The sequence below is a fragment of the Ailuropoda melanoleuca genome, chromosome 10 (assembly GCF_002007445.2).
Source record: "Ailuropoda melanoleuca isolate Jingjing chromosome 10, ASM200744v2, whole genome shotgun sequence".
Classification (NCBI taxonomy): Eukaryota; Metazoa; Chordata; class Mammalia; order Carnivora; family Ursidae; genus Ailuropoda; species Ailuropoda melanoleuca.
This window is the reverse complement of record NC_048227.1, coordinates 76,236,666-76,252,853: the sequence shown is the minus strand read 5'-3', so window position 1 is coordinate 76,252,853 and position 16,188 is coordinate 76,236,666. Positions and strand designations below refer to the sequence as shown.

General features: G+C 36.6%; 1 protein-coding gene across 5 annotated transcripts in view; it reads right to left on the bottom strand.

The window, feature by feature from the left end:
• The window catches only part of LAMA2 (laminin subunit alpha 2), a 610,905-nt gene that overhangs the window by 227,158 nt on the left and 367,559 nt on the right, over positions 1-16,188 (bottom strand). For 3 of the 5 annotated variants that reach the window (XM_034669120.1, XM_034669119.1, XM_034669121.1), the window contains exons 16-19: positions 14,271-14,324; positions 13,985-14,098; positions 9,712-9,839; positions 324-410 (exon numbers count right to left, since the gene is read on the bottom strand). In XM_034669120.1, coding sequence (XP_034525011.1) covers positions 324-410; positions 9,712-9,839; positions 13,985-14,098; positions 14,271-14,324 — 383 coding nt within the window. The remainder of the gene's footprint in view (positions 1-323; positions 411-9,711; positions 9,840-13,984; positions 14,099-14,270; positions 14,325-16,188) is intronic. The other 2 variants (XM_034669122.1, XM_034669123.1) reach the window with 1 other exon arrangement.

Here is a 16,188-nt window from a genome sequence, read left to right as displayed (position 1 = left end):
ATAGACAGTAAGATAAATCTTAGAGTGCATGACTTTCCACTTGAGCAATACTTTCTAGAAAGATTATAGGTTAATGCTTAACCTTTAAGATTAAAACATTAATCAAACACTCTCTGAGTGAATGGAGATTTATAGAGCAATTTCTAGAGGATAAATAAACTATAAAAATACAATGCATTTGTTTGACAAGTACAGTGAGAAACTTTATTTCACCTCACTGAGTGTGGTGGTGTTTCTGAATTAGTGCAAAGGATGATAATATCTGTGGTTTTATAACTCCCGAGGTAGAAATCACTGTGAAAGACAATGTGGTCCATGCTTACCTCTCACAGCGTGGTCCGGTGTACCCAACAGGGCATGCATCACAGACCAATCCGAGACTTCGGTCTAAACGGCACGTTGGGCTAAAGCTGTGTTGATGTTGTTGGGCAACAACAGAGACAAGGAAGAAACACATACACAAAGTCATTAGCGGCATGTTTTCATTTCTCTTTCTCCAGGACTACTGTGACAAAAGGGTACAGGCTGGTCATTCTTGTCTCACAGGTGGAGATTAGGGTCTGGCCAATTGAGGATGAAATGACATTGCTATTTCTGCAGACGTGAATATAGCCCAGTGGAGAGCAGGAGCCTCGTGGCATGTTATTAGCTGACTTTGGACTGTTCTGGGTCTGTGATCATCAGTAACAAGTGGCGCTATACAGTTGCTTTGTAGGGATTGCCCAGGCCTGGAAAGACACATCATATACTTCTTTCTAGCCAAATCCTTCTGAATTTGAAGTAGCTCAGAAAAATCTGTTAGAGATTTTGGAAAACTCAGTATGTGGTCTTGGAAGTAGTGGTGGTGGTGATGGGGCTCCTACTTTCAGCACTGGTACTCTGGGGGGGTTGGAGGGAGGGCGTGGGTGTGTGTGCACACATGCGTACATATACGCAAGCTGCTGTCCACGTGGACCAAGGAGCATGCTGTTTAGGCAGATGAAATCCTCCAAAGGTTTTCAGAAGAGATAAAGTATGCGTATTCTGCTTAAATATACAATCAGCCAAACAATCCCAAAAAACCTTGCCACTACACATCTTCTGGCATGTCCCAAATTTGATCTCTTTGTACACATTTCCAGTTTGGGTCTGACGTAACAGAAATGAATGCCAAATTAGGATCCAGCAGAGGAATTACAGAATTATATGCCAGCCTTCAACAACATGTATAACCTGAGAAATAACTTCTTTGCCTTGTGAGAGACACCCCTCACACATGAACCCCTACCCCAAGATTGACACAATCGCCCCCTGAAGAGCCATCAGCGCTTCTGAATTCTGTGAGTTCTGCTGCTCTACCATTTTAAAATAAACTGCCCCCAATTGATCTCTCTCCCATTACGTCTCCCTAAAGAGATTTATTTTTCTATTTTATATAACAGGACAATTCAACGCAGGCTTGTCTGATGGCTAAATAAATTAATGAGCGAACAACAAATTAAACATTGCAAGTCCTGATCTTGTTCTGCTCCTGACACCTGAATCACTTTGGAATACTTCCTTGACTTTTGTGCAGGTCAGATCACAGGTACCACTTCTAAATAATACTCTTCTGGCTTAACTCATAGCAATCCTGCAAAGATTTTACATACATACATATATATATATATATATATATATATATATTTTTTTTTTTTTTTTTTTTTTTTTTGGTTAGTAGCAAGCTATTAGAGCCAAGTCCTTCTCTCATTTAAAACATTTCAACTCAGCGCAATGTCAAAATGAATCTGTTGCAGTAAGGCAAGGGGGGAAGCCTTGGCTACCTTGAGTTACAAATATAAAAGACGCCACGTGAAGGGGTTGTGGTGGCTGCCATGAGCAGCAGAACCAAGTCACGACCACTCTGTACTCCGTGAGAGGAGCGCCATCTTTTAAAGAGCAGCCTGGCAATTGCTCCCAAAAGGTCTCTGCCATGAGTGATTTTTTTTTTTTGGCAGGTGAATGACTGCATTGAAGAAAACAAGGCACGTCTAAAAACAAAAGAAACAGATTTTTTTTTTCCCCTCCTCGCCTCATGATTTGCTATTGTTCTCAGACATAAAAGGGAGGACTGGATTTTGACAAATCTCTAGAATACACGTATGCCTTATTTTAAAATTGGCATTCTATAACTGTCTCATTGTCTAGGGACAAAATGACTCTAACTAGAAGCCCTGGGTCTCCCACTCGTGTGGGACTCCCGTGATTGAAAGAAAACCATACCAATTACTTTTTAAAATCCTAAATCAGTTTACCATAAGTCACGTCAAAGGTGCTTGACAGGGTTTCTGACACTTTAAAACCATAAAATAGATTTCAAATTCTTAAATATACTCATGTGTCAGTTAAAACCAACAGAAGTAAAGTAAAATGCACCCACTGACAAAAATCAATACTTTTTCAGGAAAAAAAAATTAAGGAATAACAATATATTCGATTTGACTAGCTCTTTACATTTTCAGAGGACTTTTACAAATAATTTTATCACATTTGCACAAAATCTTGTAAGCTGGTTGGGGCAGGCATCATTTGTCTTGCCCAAGGTCATAGCTAATATCCAGGAGCCTTTGCAGGGAATCTAGGACTTCTCATTTCTAATTCGATGTTCTCTTTTCCCTGTAACCAGCCAGCATTCATTCTACTGGTAAGAATTAAATAAGTTTAAACTTTTGGTAATACATCACTTGACATGATGCATCTAAATAAAAAGCATCCTCATAAATTATGTCTGTTTTTGTGATTCAATATTCTTTAAACAATATAAACTGAGGGTTTACTCACTTCCCACTAGAATTACAGCTGCCACTATGGGGAAGAGGGCATTCAACAACAAAAATAAAATGAGAATGGGAAATAACCATGTACAACAGAAAACATCTACAGAATTTATTTTGGCAAACACAGCAAGCAACTTGACACTCATTTTGGCCAAAATATGAAGCTAACTATTCTGTGACAGAAAGAGGGAACTGTAAGATCATTGTTGACTTCCAGCAATTCCAAGATTATGTCATTTAACTCTAGTTGGCTAGCTCTCTGTCAGCAGAGAGATTGTGTTCTGCTTCCTGAATTATCCACTTCATGCCACAGAAGACACTAGTGCTCCAAGAACAGCAGGCATTTTCCACAAATAGGAGGAATAGAAGCTACTGGTGTGTACCTAGTAAGGATCTGCACATGGAAATAATCCTTCTTAATGGCTGAACATAGATTCTTATATTCATAATGATCATTTGTAAGTATGTAATACATATATATGTGAATATATATTCAAATATAGGTGTTTGTGCTAACATATGTGCATATGCACATAAAGATAAATTGGCCTTGTTCCAAAAAGAATTTAATTCTACCTATCAAAATATGTACATTAAGATAAAATGGTGCAATAAGGTTCAAGAGAAAAAAAAACACAAATAAGGTAAAATCAAGGGTATATTTAGAGCACAAAATGCATACATATCATAAGGTATGTTCTTTGGAGAGTGGCAATCAGCATATGGCTTTGAGCTTCCTCACAGCTAATGCAAGAGGGAACTGCATTGCCTCTTGGGACTGTGATGTGATAGGAAATAACCACCCCTGTCGCACTGGCATGAGATTTCCAGCATTATAAAGTCAGGGTTATAGAATCAGGGCGTGTTGTATGTTTGCGTATACAATAGGGAGCAGGATTCCTGCTAACTAACTGCAACATGGAACATTCTAGTCAGGGGAAGAGAAACCAGAAAGAAGGAGACACTGCAGTGTCCGCGAGAGATCTGCTGGAAGGGCAGTGAGAAGACCCAGTTACAGCTGCCCAAGGAGCAGAGGACCAAGAGGGAAGGGAGAAAAACAAAGGGAAAATTCCTTTACTTGGTGACTGTGGCTTGGGCCACATGAAATTCTGAAGTGTCTCTAAGGTTTTCTTCTTTCGGGTCAGTGATCTCTGTCCTTATTCTCAGGAGAACCATTAAGCAAACACATATTTCTTTAATTAACTTTCAGATGATATGAAATCTGATTTAATGTCCATCCCTGAGTTTTGTAATTAGAACCAGGTTATTTTCTGTGTCTTCGGATACTCTTTTTCCTCTAAACTTGAGTTTCTCATTGAGCGAAAGGAGAGAATATGGTCTACCTAGTGAAGACTTTCACACCGATAAAGTGTGAAAGAAGCCCTTCGCAGAGTGCCACAATAAATCAGAGCTGCCCTTTCATAATGCTCTAGATTGTTTTTGCCAAAATATGTTGATTTGTTTCCATTTTAAGGTATTTCATTACTTGTTAATTACACCTGTGCTTTCTCATCATGCTGTAATCCCCTGCCTTTGCGTGCGCATAACTGTTGCCAAACCCCGGATCGTTTCTTATGACAAACATGTGTGGTGTGTCTAACGTGAAGTTGTGTTAATTTTCTTTGCTTTCCTTTTGTTTTCTTGCTGCTCTTCAATGTCTCTGTAATTGTTTCTATTTCTATAGCCCCCTTGGAAGAAGCACAGAGAGGTGAATCAGAATATATGGGTTCTGGGGCGCCTGGGTGGCACAGCGGTTAAGCGTCTGCCTTCGGCTCAGGGCATGATCCCGGCGCTATGGGATCGAGCCCCACATCAGGCTCCTCCTCTATGAGCCTGCTTCTTCCTCTCCCACTCCCCCTGCTTGTGTTCCCTCTCTTGCTGGCTATCTCTATCTCTGTTGAATAAATAAATAAAATCTTAAAAAAAAAAAGAATATATGGGTTCTAATATTGGTTCTGCCACAAGAAAGCTGTAATGAACATGATCAAAGCATTTGATTTCTCTGGAGTTTAGCTCTCCCTTCTGGTACAAGGGACTGGTAAAATACATCATAATCACTCATGGAGACATAAAACAATGTGTAGGAAAGTGCTCTGAAACATCTAACACACTCAAAGATTTCTAAAGAATGTTGCTGAGTATTTCTTACATTTACTTTCTGTCTTGGAATAGTTCTATTTCTCTATTAAAAGTGCTAAATAAAACAGCAATAATTCAATGTAGCCCTCTGAGGGAGCCCAAAAGTCAGCTCTAGGAGTGTTCCATTCTTTTAAAAATTTAAATTCTAGCGTCCCTGATGCACACAAAATAGTACTATTCAAAACGGTGTTAGTAAATAGGACTTTACTGAGAGCCTCCACTCTGTCCAGTCTTGAGGCAAGAATATCTTGAATTTTATTATACAAATGATTTCAATAATATTATCTATTCAAACACATTCTAAGTGTTCAAGGGCGGACATTCATGTGTCTCTTTCATATTATATTTAATTTATAAGCTATGTGATGCCAGAAATTAATGACTATAAAACATTTGAAATATTTACATATTTATTTGCTTCTCTAGAGATTAATTTGACTACCTAGATACAATCTATAGCTAGAATATATACATCACCAAGATGAGAGGGCTAAGCAAACAGTGGACACTGTGAATAGTTGATGAAGTTGATATATATGCATAATTTAAATATTATATGCTTGTCTGTATTCATATATCATAATAATTATACCAATCTATCTTTATCTCCCTACATATTTGATTTATTTAGCAATATTATCTAAGAAATTTGGAGCCAAAATGCTTGTGATCTATAAGATTTATGAGCAGGGATTAAATAGATAAATCACCAAAGCAAAACTATCACTAAGCCTTATACTTCTAGATGAAGGTTGCAGCAACCTTTAGCTGTTTTTTTTTTTTTTTTTTTTTTCCTGAATAACCTGTGAAAATTTGAATCCCATCTTCTGGATTATTTGTGAATATTCAATTTAATTCCTCAGAGTTTTCAACTCAGATTATAATAGTAATGACTTCTTGAAAAAAAATTTTTTTAAATGGAGAGTTTCCCCGTCTCGTTATTTAGTGATTTAAAATAAAACATTCAGGTCATTAGATTACAGGGGATTTTTCTAATCACAATTGCACAGCTAAACAATGTTAATGTTCCACGTTGTTTCAAATTTAAAAGTCTTTATAACTTGAAACACAAAACAAGTATTTTTAAACTAAGTGGAAAAAAAAAAAAACCTTGGGGAAAAAAGCTATATTTGAAGTTGGAATTTAAAATAGGTTGCTACTCTATTCTCAGTTCTACTTGTAAAGATAAAATTATTTCATAATTAAATTATTATTCAATGTAAGTGAAACATCTCAGAAATTAAAGGATCTTTAAAAACTTGGTGTGACTGATGCTATGGAGTTGTCTTTATTTTTTTTTTTAAATCAAGATCTGCATAATTATACGAAATTGGAATACATATACTTGAGGAAATCCCATCCTTGGAACTGGGACCCAATTCCTTTGTCACTGATGGATAGTGATGCTGACATTCCTTTTTCTTTCAGGAACACAGTTAGAACCCATTATTTTTTTTTTATTTTTTTTTTTTAAAGATTTTATTTATTTATTCGACAGAGATAGAGACAGCCAGCGAGAGAGGGAACACAAGCAGGGGGAGTGGGAGAGGAAGAAGCAGGCTCATAGCAGAAGAGCCTGATGTGGGGCTCGATCCCAGAACGCCGGATCACGCCCCGAGCCGAAGGCAGACGCTTAACCGCTGTGCCACCCAGGCGCCCCAGAACCCATTATTAAAACAAAGTAGAAGCACAGCAAACAGAGGAGGATGGGCCATGAGTGCCTGAATTACCCAAGCGAAGTGCTCTCCCTAATGGTCCCTCTGCATTGAGAGTAATGTTGGTCAGACTTGAGGATAAACCCCTAAGATCTACATAGCCAATCAATTACATAATTGTCAAAATGTATTAAGCTAAGATTTGCATTGTACAATCAATGGCAGCTCTGCTGGATTGGTAGTTCTGCTAGTGACTGTGACATTCTGCCTGAGAAGGAGTGCGGCAGAATGAGAGGTCAGAGGTAGTCCCTCTGTGTTCCTCAGTGAGAGCAAATGTTGAACACTGAGTTTTGAGCATATTGGATGGTCCTGGAGAATTTCATTCAGCCATAGTGAACGAGCAGGTTCTCTACTGCGCGGTCTAACCCTTCACAAGTACACCAGCGAGCAAGGGTTGTGTCATAATATGGCCAACATAGGGCTGACTAACCATAGATGGTGAAGGAATTTAATTTTTCTCCTATATTTATTAATTTCCAGTAGATTTCCCTTTAGCTTCTTTCTTTTCGCTGACACCTTTAGTTGCGAAAGGGTCTTCAGTTTTGTGTCCATCCAAGCTCATGCCCTAAACTCTAGAAATATTTTGAACACTAACGTATGTTAAACCAATTTCCCATTTAATTGCTCTTAACATTATCACTTAAAATTCAGTGTGCTTTTTAAAAAAGTTCTCAAGTAGACTGCAGAGGACTGGAAAGTACTTTGACTTGAAACTTAAAATTTCAACTCTGATTCTTTAATATTATGACTCTGAGCAAATTATTTAGTAATAATCAGCCCTTGTATTGGACTCATCATGTCCAATCACTGCTTCAAGTACTTGGTGTATTTTAATTTATGTAATTCTCACAACAACCCTATGAGAAAGTCCTATTATCACAACTAATGATAAAAGAACTGAGACATAGAGAGTTAAAGTAACTTTTCCATCACACAGCCAGAAAGTAGAACTCAAAATTTAAATCAAGGATTTCTGGCTCCGAAATTGGTTCCATAATGCTATTTTTCTACTTGGAGTCTTTTTTCTTAATCTGTAAAATGGGGGTACTAATATTCACCTTATTGGACTATATCTAGAATATAGTAGTCTGTTTTATTTTATTTTATTTTTAATAATTTTATTTATTTACTTGAGAGAGAGAGAGACAGAGACAGAGAAAGCAAACATGTGCAGGGAGAGGGGCAGAGGGAAGGACAAGCAGACTCCCCACCGAGCAGGGAGCCCCATGTGGGGCTCAGTCCCAGGACTCTGAGATGGTGACCTGAGCTGAAGGCAGATGCTTGCTTAACTAACCGACACACCCAGGTGTCCCTAGTAGTCTGTTTTAATTAAATATTAGTTCTCTTTTTTCCCCCAATGATTAAGTTGTAAAATTCTGAAGGAGGAGGTGTGTTGGAGAGGATAAGGAGGATTTCATGTGGGCTGAAAAGTGGGAACCATAATTTCCATGAGGACTTTTAAACTTAGTGACAGAATCACCCTCCACGTCTTTAGCTTATTGTATTCATTGACTCTAACAAAAGACCATTTCATTGGCAGTGTCTTGGGTAAGACCTCATTCAGAATATGTCCAACTTGATAACACCTTTACATTAAAAGACAGTCGCTGATAGATTTAATTTTAAAAATCACTAAAAATTTAAGCTTTTCAAGCATTATCATAGCATTTAGAAATAGCTGGAAAGTGCCTAATATAATATGGACATTATTAAGCACTAAGTTTACCTATTTTTTTATGTTTTTTAAAATTTACTTATTAGAGAGTGCGTGAGAGAGAGCGTGACTAGGAGCAGGGTCAGAGGGAGAGGGAGAAGCCGACTCCCCACTGAGCAGGGAGCCTGAGGGGACCATGACCTGAGGAGAAGGCAGAGGAAGCACTAAGCTTACCCTTAAGAAGAGTCTCCAAAAAGATCCCTTTTACTTAAAATTATCATTATTTACAATTTTTTACTAGTGCAAAAAGGTTGGTTTTTGCTCAGCACAGTATGCCCTATTAAAATAAGAACTATATATGATGCAGGGTTTTGTTCAGGTGGTGGTTCAAGGATGGCCACTCGGAAGGAATGTGAATTAGAGCGCCTGGCAGAGAGTGTTCCCCTAAGAGGTAAGGGGAAGAGGCAGACAAAATATATACTCTTAAAAGACTTCTCCAAGATGCCAAGGTGGTTGTTCTAGCTGAATAATTAGAAATTTTTTAAAAAATAAAACCTTTTAGGGGCGCCTGGGTNAAAAAAAAAAAAAAAAAATTTAAAAAAAAAAAAAAAAAAAAAAAAAAAAACCTTTTAAAGACTTAGTTTATGCAAAATAAGGTGCTTATATCACCCATATTTCAATATTCATATAGTTTAAATATAGTTCTTACCACTATAACTGTTTTAGTAAGATAAACTGATATATATATCATATATGTATGATATCATATGATAATGTGGCAAACCATGTGGCAACCAAGGGATAGGATGGGTGCTTAAAGGTCAGCTAGATTGATTGGTCTCTACTTTTTCTAGGAGTTTGTGACTTGCCCAAGATTCATAAATAGTGTGAGACTGGGACCCAAATGAGCAATAAACGTATTAGTGATCTTTTTAAAAAAAATTATTTAAGTAAAGTCTACACCCAATGTGGGGCTCAAACTCACAACCCCAAGATCAAGAGTCACAGGCTCTACCACTGAGTCAGCCAGGTGCCCCAGTATTAGTGGTCTTTTTGTTACTATATGAAGATGTGTGTATGTGTGTATGTGTATGTGTATATGTGGGCATGTATATACATTTGTATAAAATGTGTCTGTCCTTTATAGTTGTTTTAGAAATTCTATTCGAGTTCTGTCACCTAGATATTAAATCACCAGAACTAGAACTAAAATATTAAAAATTCTGCAGAATAAATAGCTGTAACTTTAAATATTTTATATTTAGAAAAACTCATATTACCTTCCAGAGAAATTCATGCATATATTTATTATTTATTTATGTGTGACAGAGAAAGAACCATTCTATATCAAAAATGCACTTGCAGAACTGGATGCCCAAATCATTAGAGAGGTAAGTTGGTTACTCACTTATTGGATGGGATATTGAGTGGACAGGCACAGGGCTGACAATCTTCAGAGGTTCCTTTAGTAGGATCACCATAGAAACCAGGAAGACATTTATTGCAATATGGGCCACCTGTGTGATTCTTACAGTTCTGAGGAAGACATGCACATTAAAGTTTATTATTTTGGTCTCAAACATCAACATGTTACCAAAAATAGATCTACGGAGTTATTAGTCTATTCCTTGTTAGGAAGAATAATTTTCCACATTAAATGGTCAAGTTTACAGCTGAGAAATAGCACTGAAAATTAATCTAATATGTACATAGCTTGTGAACTACACGCCAGTTTCAGCACGTGCATGCTTAACAAAAAACAACTGAAATTCATTATAATTTTTTTCATTATACAAAACTTACTTCCTTTTTCTGTTAGTTTTCAATTTTTTTTCATAAGGAAATACATGTGATTGCCCACATGTGTGTACATGTGCATAGTTACAGAGTCCTAATAATATATATTTAATGGAAACTGTAGCCGATTCTAGGTAAAAGTCAATTGTTCAGCTTAAAACTGCAGATTTAATGAGAACAGTGGCCACTCATACAAATCCTCTGGGACAATGATGTTCTTACCTCAGAGATTAATTTCGACCTCAGTGGGCACTGATAATTTGGCCAATGCACTAGCATATTACATCTGTGAGGGGCTTGCTTGGCTCATAATTAAACAATGAGAATACTGAAAGATTTTAAACACATCAAAATGTAGTAAAATCACAAGGCACATAGCAATTTTTCTCCAACACTTTTTTTTTTAAGTGAAACTGCATTTTTCTACAAAGTAGTTATTTTTGGTCCTATGTCCTTTTCAAAAATCAAAAATCAAAATAAAATATATCTAGATTTCTTTATATTAGTGAAAGTATAATTATCAACTCAGGCTGTGTTCACAAAAGACTGGTACAAATGTGAACAATCCAGTTAACCAAACACTGGAATTGTCTAGAAAGCTTTCTATAGCACAATTTGATAAATTTGTATGTTTTGGCATCATGTAGACCTAACTTCTTCCATCTCCAACGGTACAGTAAAATGTATCTGATTCCTTTTAAAAACCATCCAATATGGATTCATTATGACTGAAACACGTTTTTATTGCTATAACCATATAAAATTATAATATATTTCTTATGTTGAAAAGAGTTCATTAGAGCTTAGGGGTACAAAATCTTTATTTTTATGATCATTAATTAAATATGCAGAAGAAATACCTAAGCTGTAAATTCCCTTCAAGGATAAAGCGAATATTTATTAATCTGGATGAACACTGGGATGGCCAGCCTAATTTAATGAAAAGTCTGAAATATTATTATATCAGTATATTTTTAAAGAAGCTCATTTTAATTATGTTTAGTAAATGGACTTAATAAAAACACACAAATAAATACATGGTTTTAAATGAAGCTTGTTATATTCCTTGGGGAGAGGGACAGCTTCTTTATTGAGTAGAAGATATTAAATTAAAATCCAATCATTTAACGCTCTGAATCTTTCACATTCTATAAAATGAGGGAGTTAAAGCCTATGATTTATGAGGTTTTCAAGCTCTGAAATCCCAAGACAACTCAACTCCAAGTGAACAGGTATTTCTTTAGACTCTGGCGATACTTGAAAATAGGTTTTTTTTTTTTTTAAGGTACTTTAATTTCTCCCTCAAATGCATTTAGCAAGCCTTTTTTCAAAGAGCACATAGGCTAACGTCACTATCAACAGTTGTCTAAATAACAGCAGAAGAAGATGGAGTGTATAAAACACGGATTAATGTGAAGAAAGGCTTTCCTCTTTGATTTCATCTTCGTAGTAAGTCCTCTCAGTCTTCAAGCTTAACTAAGGTTGGCTATTACTAAAAAATTGTGTATTTTTTGCAATATTCTTTGCATATTGTCATGATCAAATTATAACTTTCAAAGACTAGGGGTTATAAAAAATAAGATCATAAAATTGATTGTTGTAACCATGTTGAAAGTGGTATTTCTAAAATTCCACTGAAAATCTTGCATAACCCAGACGCCCCGCTTTTCTCTAACTACTGATCTAAAAGAAAAAGAACATGTAGAAGTTGCTTATATTTACTAATGTCATATTTCGTCTAGTGGAAATCATAAAATTAGTCTTAGCACTCGAGTGTTTTTGCAACTGAGCCTATAAAACAGCATTAGACAACAATACAGTGGAAATCAGAACTGAAAAGGTGAGAAGTATCCTCTGATGAGCTGGTTATTTTCACAGGTGTCCTGATATACAGTGCCTTCCAAATGTCCATTCACAGCACATATGACAACAACGAGAAGGGGCAAGTATACAATCTTCCCATGTGGCTTTGAACGTTTCCTGGGTCACTTCAAATGTACTTTGAGTTAAAATGACCTTTTTATGTAGGTCCACACAGAGGTCTGGATTTTGATCTGATACCAAAAATATATTTCAGTCCATTTCTAATCATATTGCAAACCAAGCTAACTGAAAAGCAGTGTATCTGTAAAATTCATAATCCTCTGTTTAATGCTAGGAGAAAAACATACATAATAAAAAAGGAGATAAAATGCAGGTTAAGTAAACACTAAAAATGTCTTTAATGTGCAACATTCAAAAATTTTTCTCTGTGGACCATATCAGAACCAATATGCTCAAAATGGGATATTAGCACTTAGTTATCAATATCATTTTGGATAAAAGGCATTTGAAAGTCTCCAGAAATATCTTACATGATCACATATTAACCAGCCATAATGGAAACCCCCTCTGTTATTTGAAGGTGGCCTCCTATCTTCTTCTCCATGAAATGGAGTTAATAAACAATGTTTCATCAGTAGAAGATCTCAGATAATCGTCACTCCCTCCCTTCTTCCTCCCCAACTATGCTGAAACTATTTTATTCCAAAAAAAAAGGGCTTCCACTCTCAGAAATATCACATAACCAAATGGACCAACAGCATGATTTGATTTACTCCTAATCAATTCGACATGAAATAGGACTATTGGAAACATTATAAGTCTGGTATTGTGATCTATTTATTTTGTCTTTTAAGGTTTAAATAAAGCAAATCCATATCAGCTTTGGGCTGAATAGTTCCTATAGCATGTTAGCAAAGTGTTTAAAGGTAATGCAATATTTTTCCCAAGGTACATTTTAAAAGACTGACGGTATAATTAAAATGAAAATCGCTTAGTCTTTCTATTCATAAAAATGCCATTTGAAAAATCTGATCCACAAATTAAGGCTATCATGCTTTATAGTGCAATGCAATTAAACAAAATCTTAGAGAGAGAAAACAGAAAGAGCATCAATAAACCTCAATGCCAAATTGCATTGAAACAAAAGTCCTGAATTTTCATTTTGGGTTTTTCCCAGAAGCTTTTAAGTGGACCGGGGGGGGGGGCACTGAGCAAGAGGAAGAGAGAACATTAAGAAATAGAGATAACAGAGTCTGCTTTAATTCTACAGGGAAATGAGAATATGATATCCTCCTAAATGGCACTGTTTCAAATTGTGTTTCTGCAAGACTAATGAAATGAGAAGTGCTGCTTCCAGCTTCATGCCATGTCAACAATATGAAATGCACATGCCCGTGAGTTCATCAGCATGGTCCATGCAGTGTACATTCTCCAGTCTAGAGGCTTCTTAGCAGGATGGGAAGTATGGGCCTTTGCAGAGCTTTTCTTCTGCTTAAAAGTTTAGACTTAATTGCAGAAACGATAAGAAGCTCTGGTGACTATGCATTGCATATATTTATTATTTTTTAATCTACATATGATACTTTAACTGCTGACATTTTAAAATGAAAAGCATGCAGTATGCCCTCATTTTTCCCACTGTGGAAAAAAACTGAATTATGTACATTATAAAGATTGTATTTCACACTCTTCGTATTATGGATACAAATAATTTCCTGTTATAGAAATACAGTCTATTTTTGATAGATTTATGGAAAGGATTGAAGTCATATATCTTCATGGTAGGTAGATATCCTAGTCATTAGTTATACTTTATTATGACATATCTAATTCTAATTCAATTCTTAGACTACTATGGATAAACATTTCCTAATACTTGTTAGTCAAGAAGACCACATATGAAAGAGCGTTCTCAGCTTCCAACTCAGTTCAATATAAAGATCCCTGTCAAGTCACTTCTTGACACAAGTGTTTGTCCCACAGGTGATAATTGAATTGCAGAGCCCATTGAGCAGATTTGAGCCTTGTCAATGAGCATACCCAGAGGAGAAAGCACTTACCAGGCATTCCCCGGTGATGTCATCACAAGATTCTGCATGACCAAAGCAATGACATGGTTCACAGATGCCACCAAAAAGAGTGCCGTTAATTCGTCTGTGCCGAGGCCAACAAGACTGAAAGAAAGATAAGGTTTCAAGTCTCAGGGATTTTTTTGTCAATTTTTTTTGGTCTTTTTTTAGATAAAAATATTTAGGTAGCAAACTCAGCAAACATGCTCATCAAAGTGTTGCCATTGTTCAAACATTGCTACAGAGCTAGTCCTGATATTTGGGACTTGGTACTGACCTTAGCGTTACTGGCAGGTATGAGATTAGAGGAGGCATTAGCTTGGTGTCTCTTCTGAAATGGTAAAATAAAGAAGCGATATAAAGAATTGAAATGTGACAGTCTCAAAGTAAAAAGCACAGACAGGAAAGGAGAAGGAAAAGTATTGAAAAAAGGCAGCACACATAAAAGGACTTTTAGAGAACCTCAGACTAAGAGAGCACCTAATGTCATCCCAAGCAACGTCGATTTTTCTGGACTGAGTTCCCTTACCCACATAGAGAACTACCCTGAACTCTGTCACTTGGCAATCATTTGGAAGAAAGGTAGTGCCCCCCTCGTACATTTGATCACATACACAGCTGACTTCTACACATAAGAATAATTCACCTCTTTCCTTCTCAATTCACTGCATCCTAGTGTGTTTTCTCCAATGGCACAAAATGGTTCATGATTTGTTCACCATATATTCCCTTGATATTTTATTGCATTATTGTACTAGAACTCTACTTATATTCATCATTCCCTTTTTAAGTGTAGAACACTGTATTATACAAAATGGGATTCTGATTCAGAATCAGGTCTTAGAAGAACGAGGCAGCTCCAGGTCCACTGTCAGCCTTGATGAAGTTTCCCTTCTGTGAAGGTTATTATGAACTATATGGGGTGCAAAATGGGGGGGGGGCAAATGCAGCTGCCCTCTAGAAGCTTGTGTTCTCCCTCAAGTTAGAACTACATTTTGTCGGTTCTTTATTATATTTCTGGATGGTTAACTGTAACATAATATATCATGAAAAGGCCTTTTTTTTTTTTTTCCAGCTGAAAATGGGAACGAGAGAAACCATTGAAGTAATAAAGTGTAGAGAATTGTGTTGTGTGCTGTTGGAAACGTTCTTTCTGCCTCAGGGTGTGAAGACTCTTAAATCTGAACATCAATAACAAACACATAAAAAAAGGGTCTGCTGATACTTCACATCTGAAAGGAAAGCAAAAATGACTTTCCTCTTAATTTGGGCAGTACAGAAAAGGTGTTGATTTTCTATCCCTTTCTTATAATTTCTCCTCATTAAAATTTTTGCCACCCTAAATTCAACATAGAAGAAATTTCCTTCTGTAATATGTATTTCTAAAAACTGTGAAGCGGCAGACCCAGAAAGGGTAGAAATCAAGCGTATTGATAACAGGAGAGAACTGATTTACTGCTTTCAGGACAAATATTCATAGAGTTGTCATTAGTAAGTTTTTCCTTACACTCTGCAAATGTACTACTCATACCACATCCTCATCAAGTCCAAAAGCATCAGCAATATCTCCATTTGCCGTATTCTCCTCTAGAACAATGGGGTGGGGCATGCAGGATTCTTCCCCCTCTCAAAGGAGTATCACTATCCTCGTAATCTGCATTCCATTATCTGCTGTCTTTCTAGTATTCTCTCTCTGGGCCGCATTAGTAACAGCTTTCTTTTCTACCAGATCACTACTATCAGCTAAAAAATATGATCTAGTATCTCCAGGAACAATTAACTAATGAACGTGACAAAATTAATTCCTTAATATTCCATAACTTTCCTGCTATCTACCTGTTTTTCTTTCTGGTGTAACTACTAAAAAAGTCTTTTCTTCCTCACTTCCCTCTCATGCTTCATTCCATTCTACTCTGTTTTGTGCCCCCACCACTTAATTAAAACTGACCATGATTATGTCACCACATTCCAGGTAGCCAAAGCCAGTAGACAATTCCATGATGCACTTTACTTGACCTCTCATCAACACATGGCTTAGTTGACTCCTCTTTCCCTCAAATGCCCTTCTTTCAATTTCCATGACCCATTTCCACCCCAGCTCTTTGCTTTCTCTTCTGCTTTGACCCAACTTCTCATTGTCAGGAGCTCCTAGGAGCTTGATCACTTTTCTCTTTCTCATCACACTGTCTCCTAGG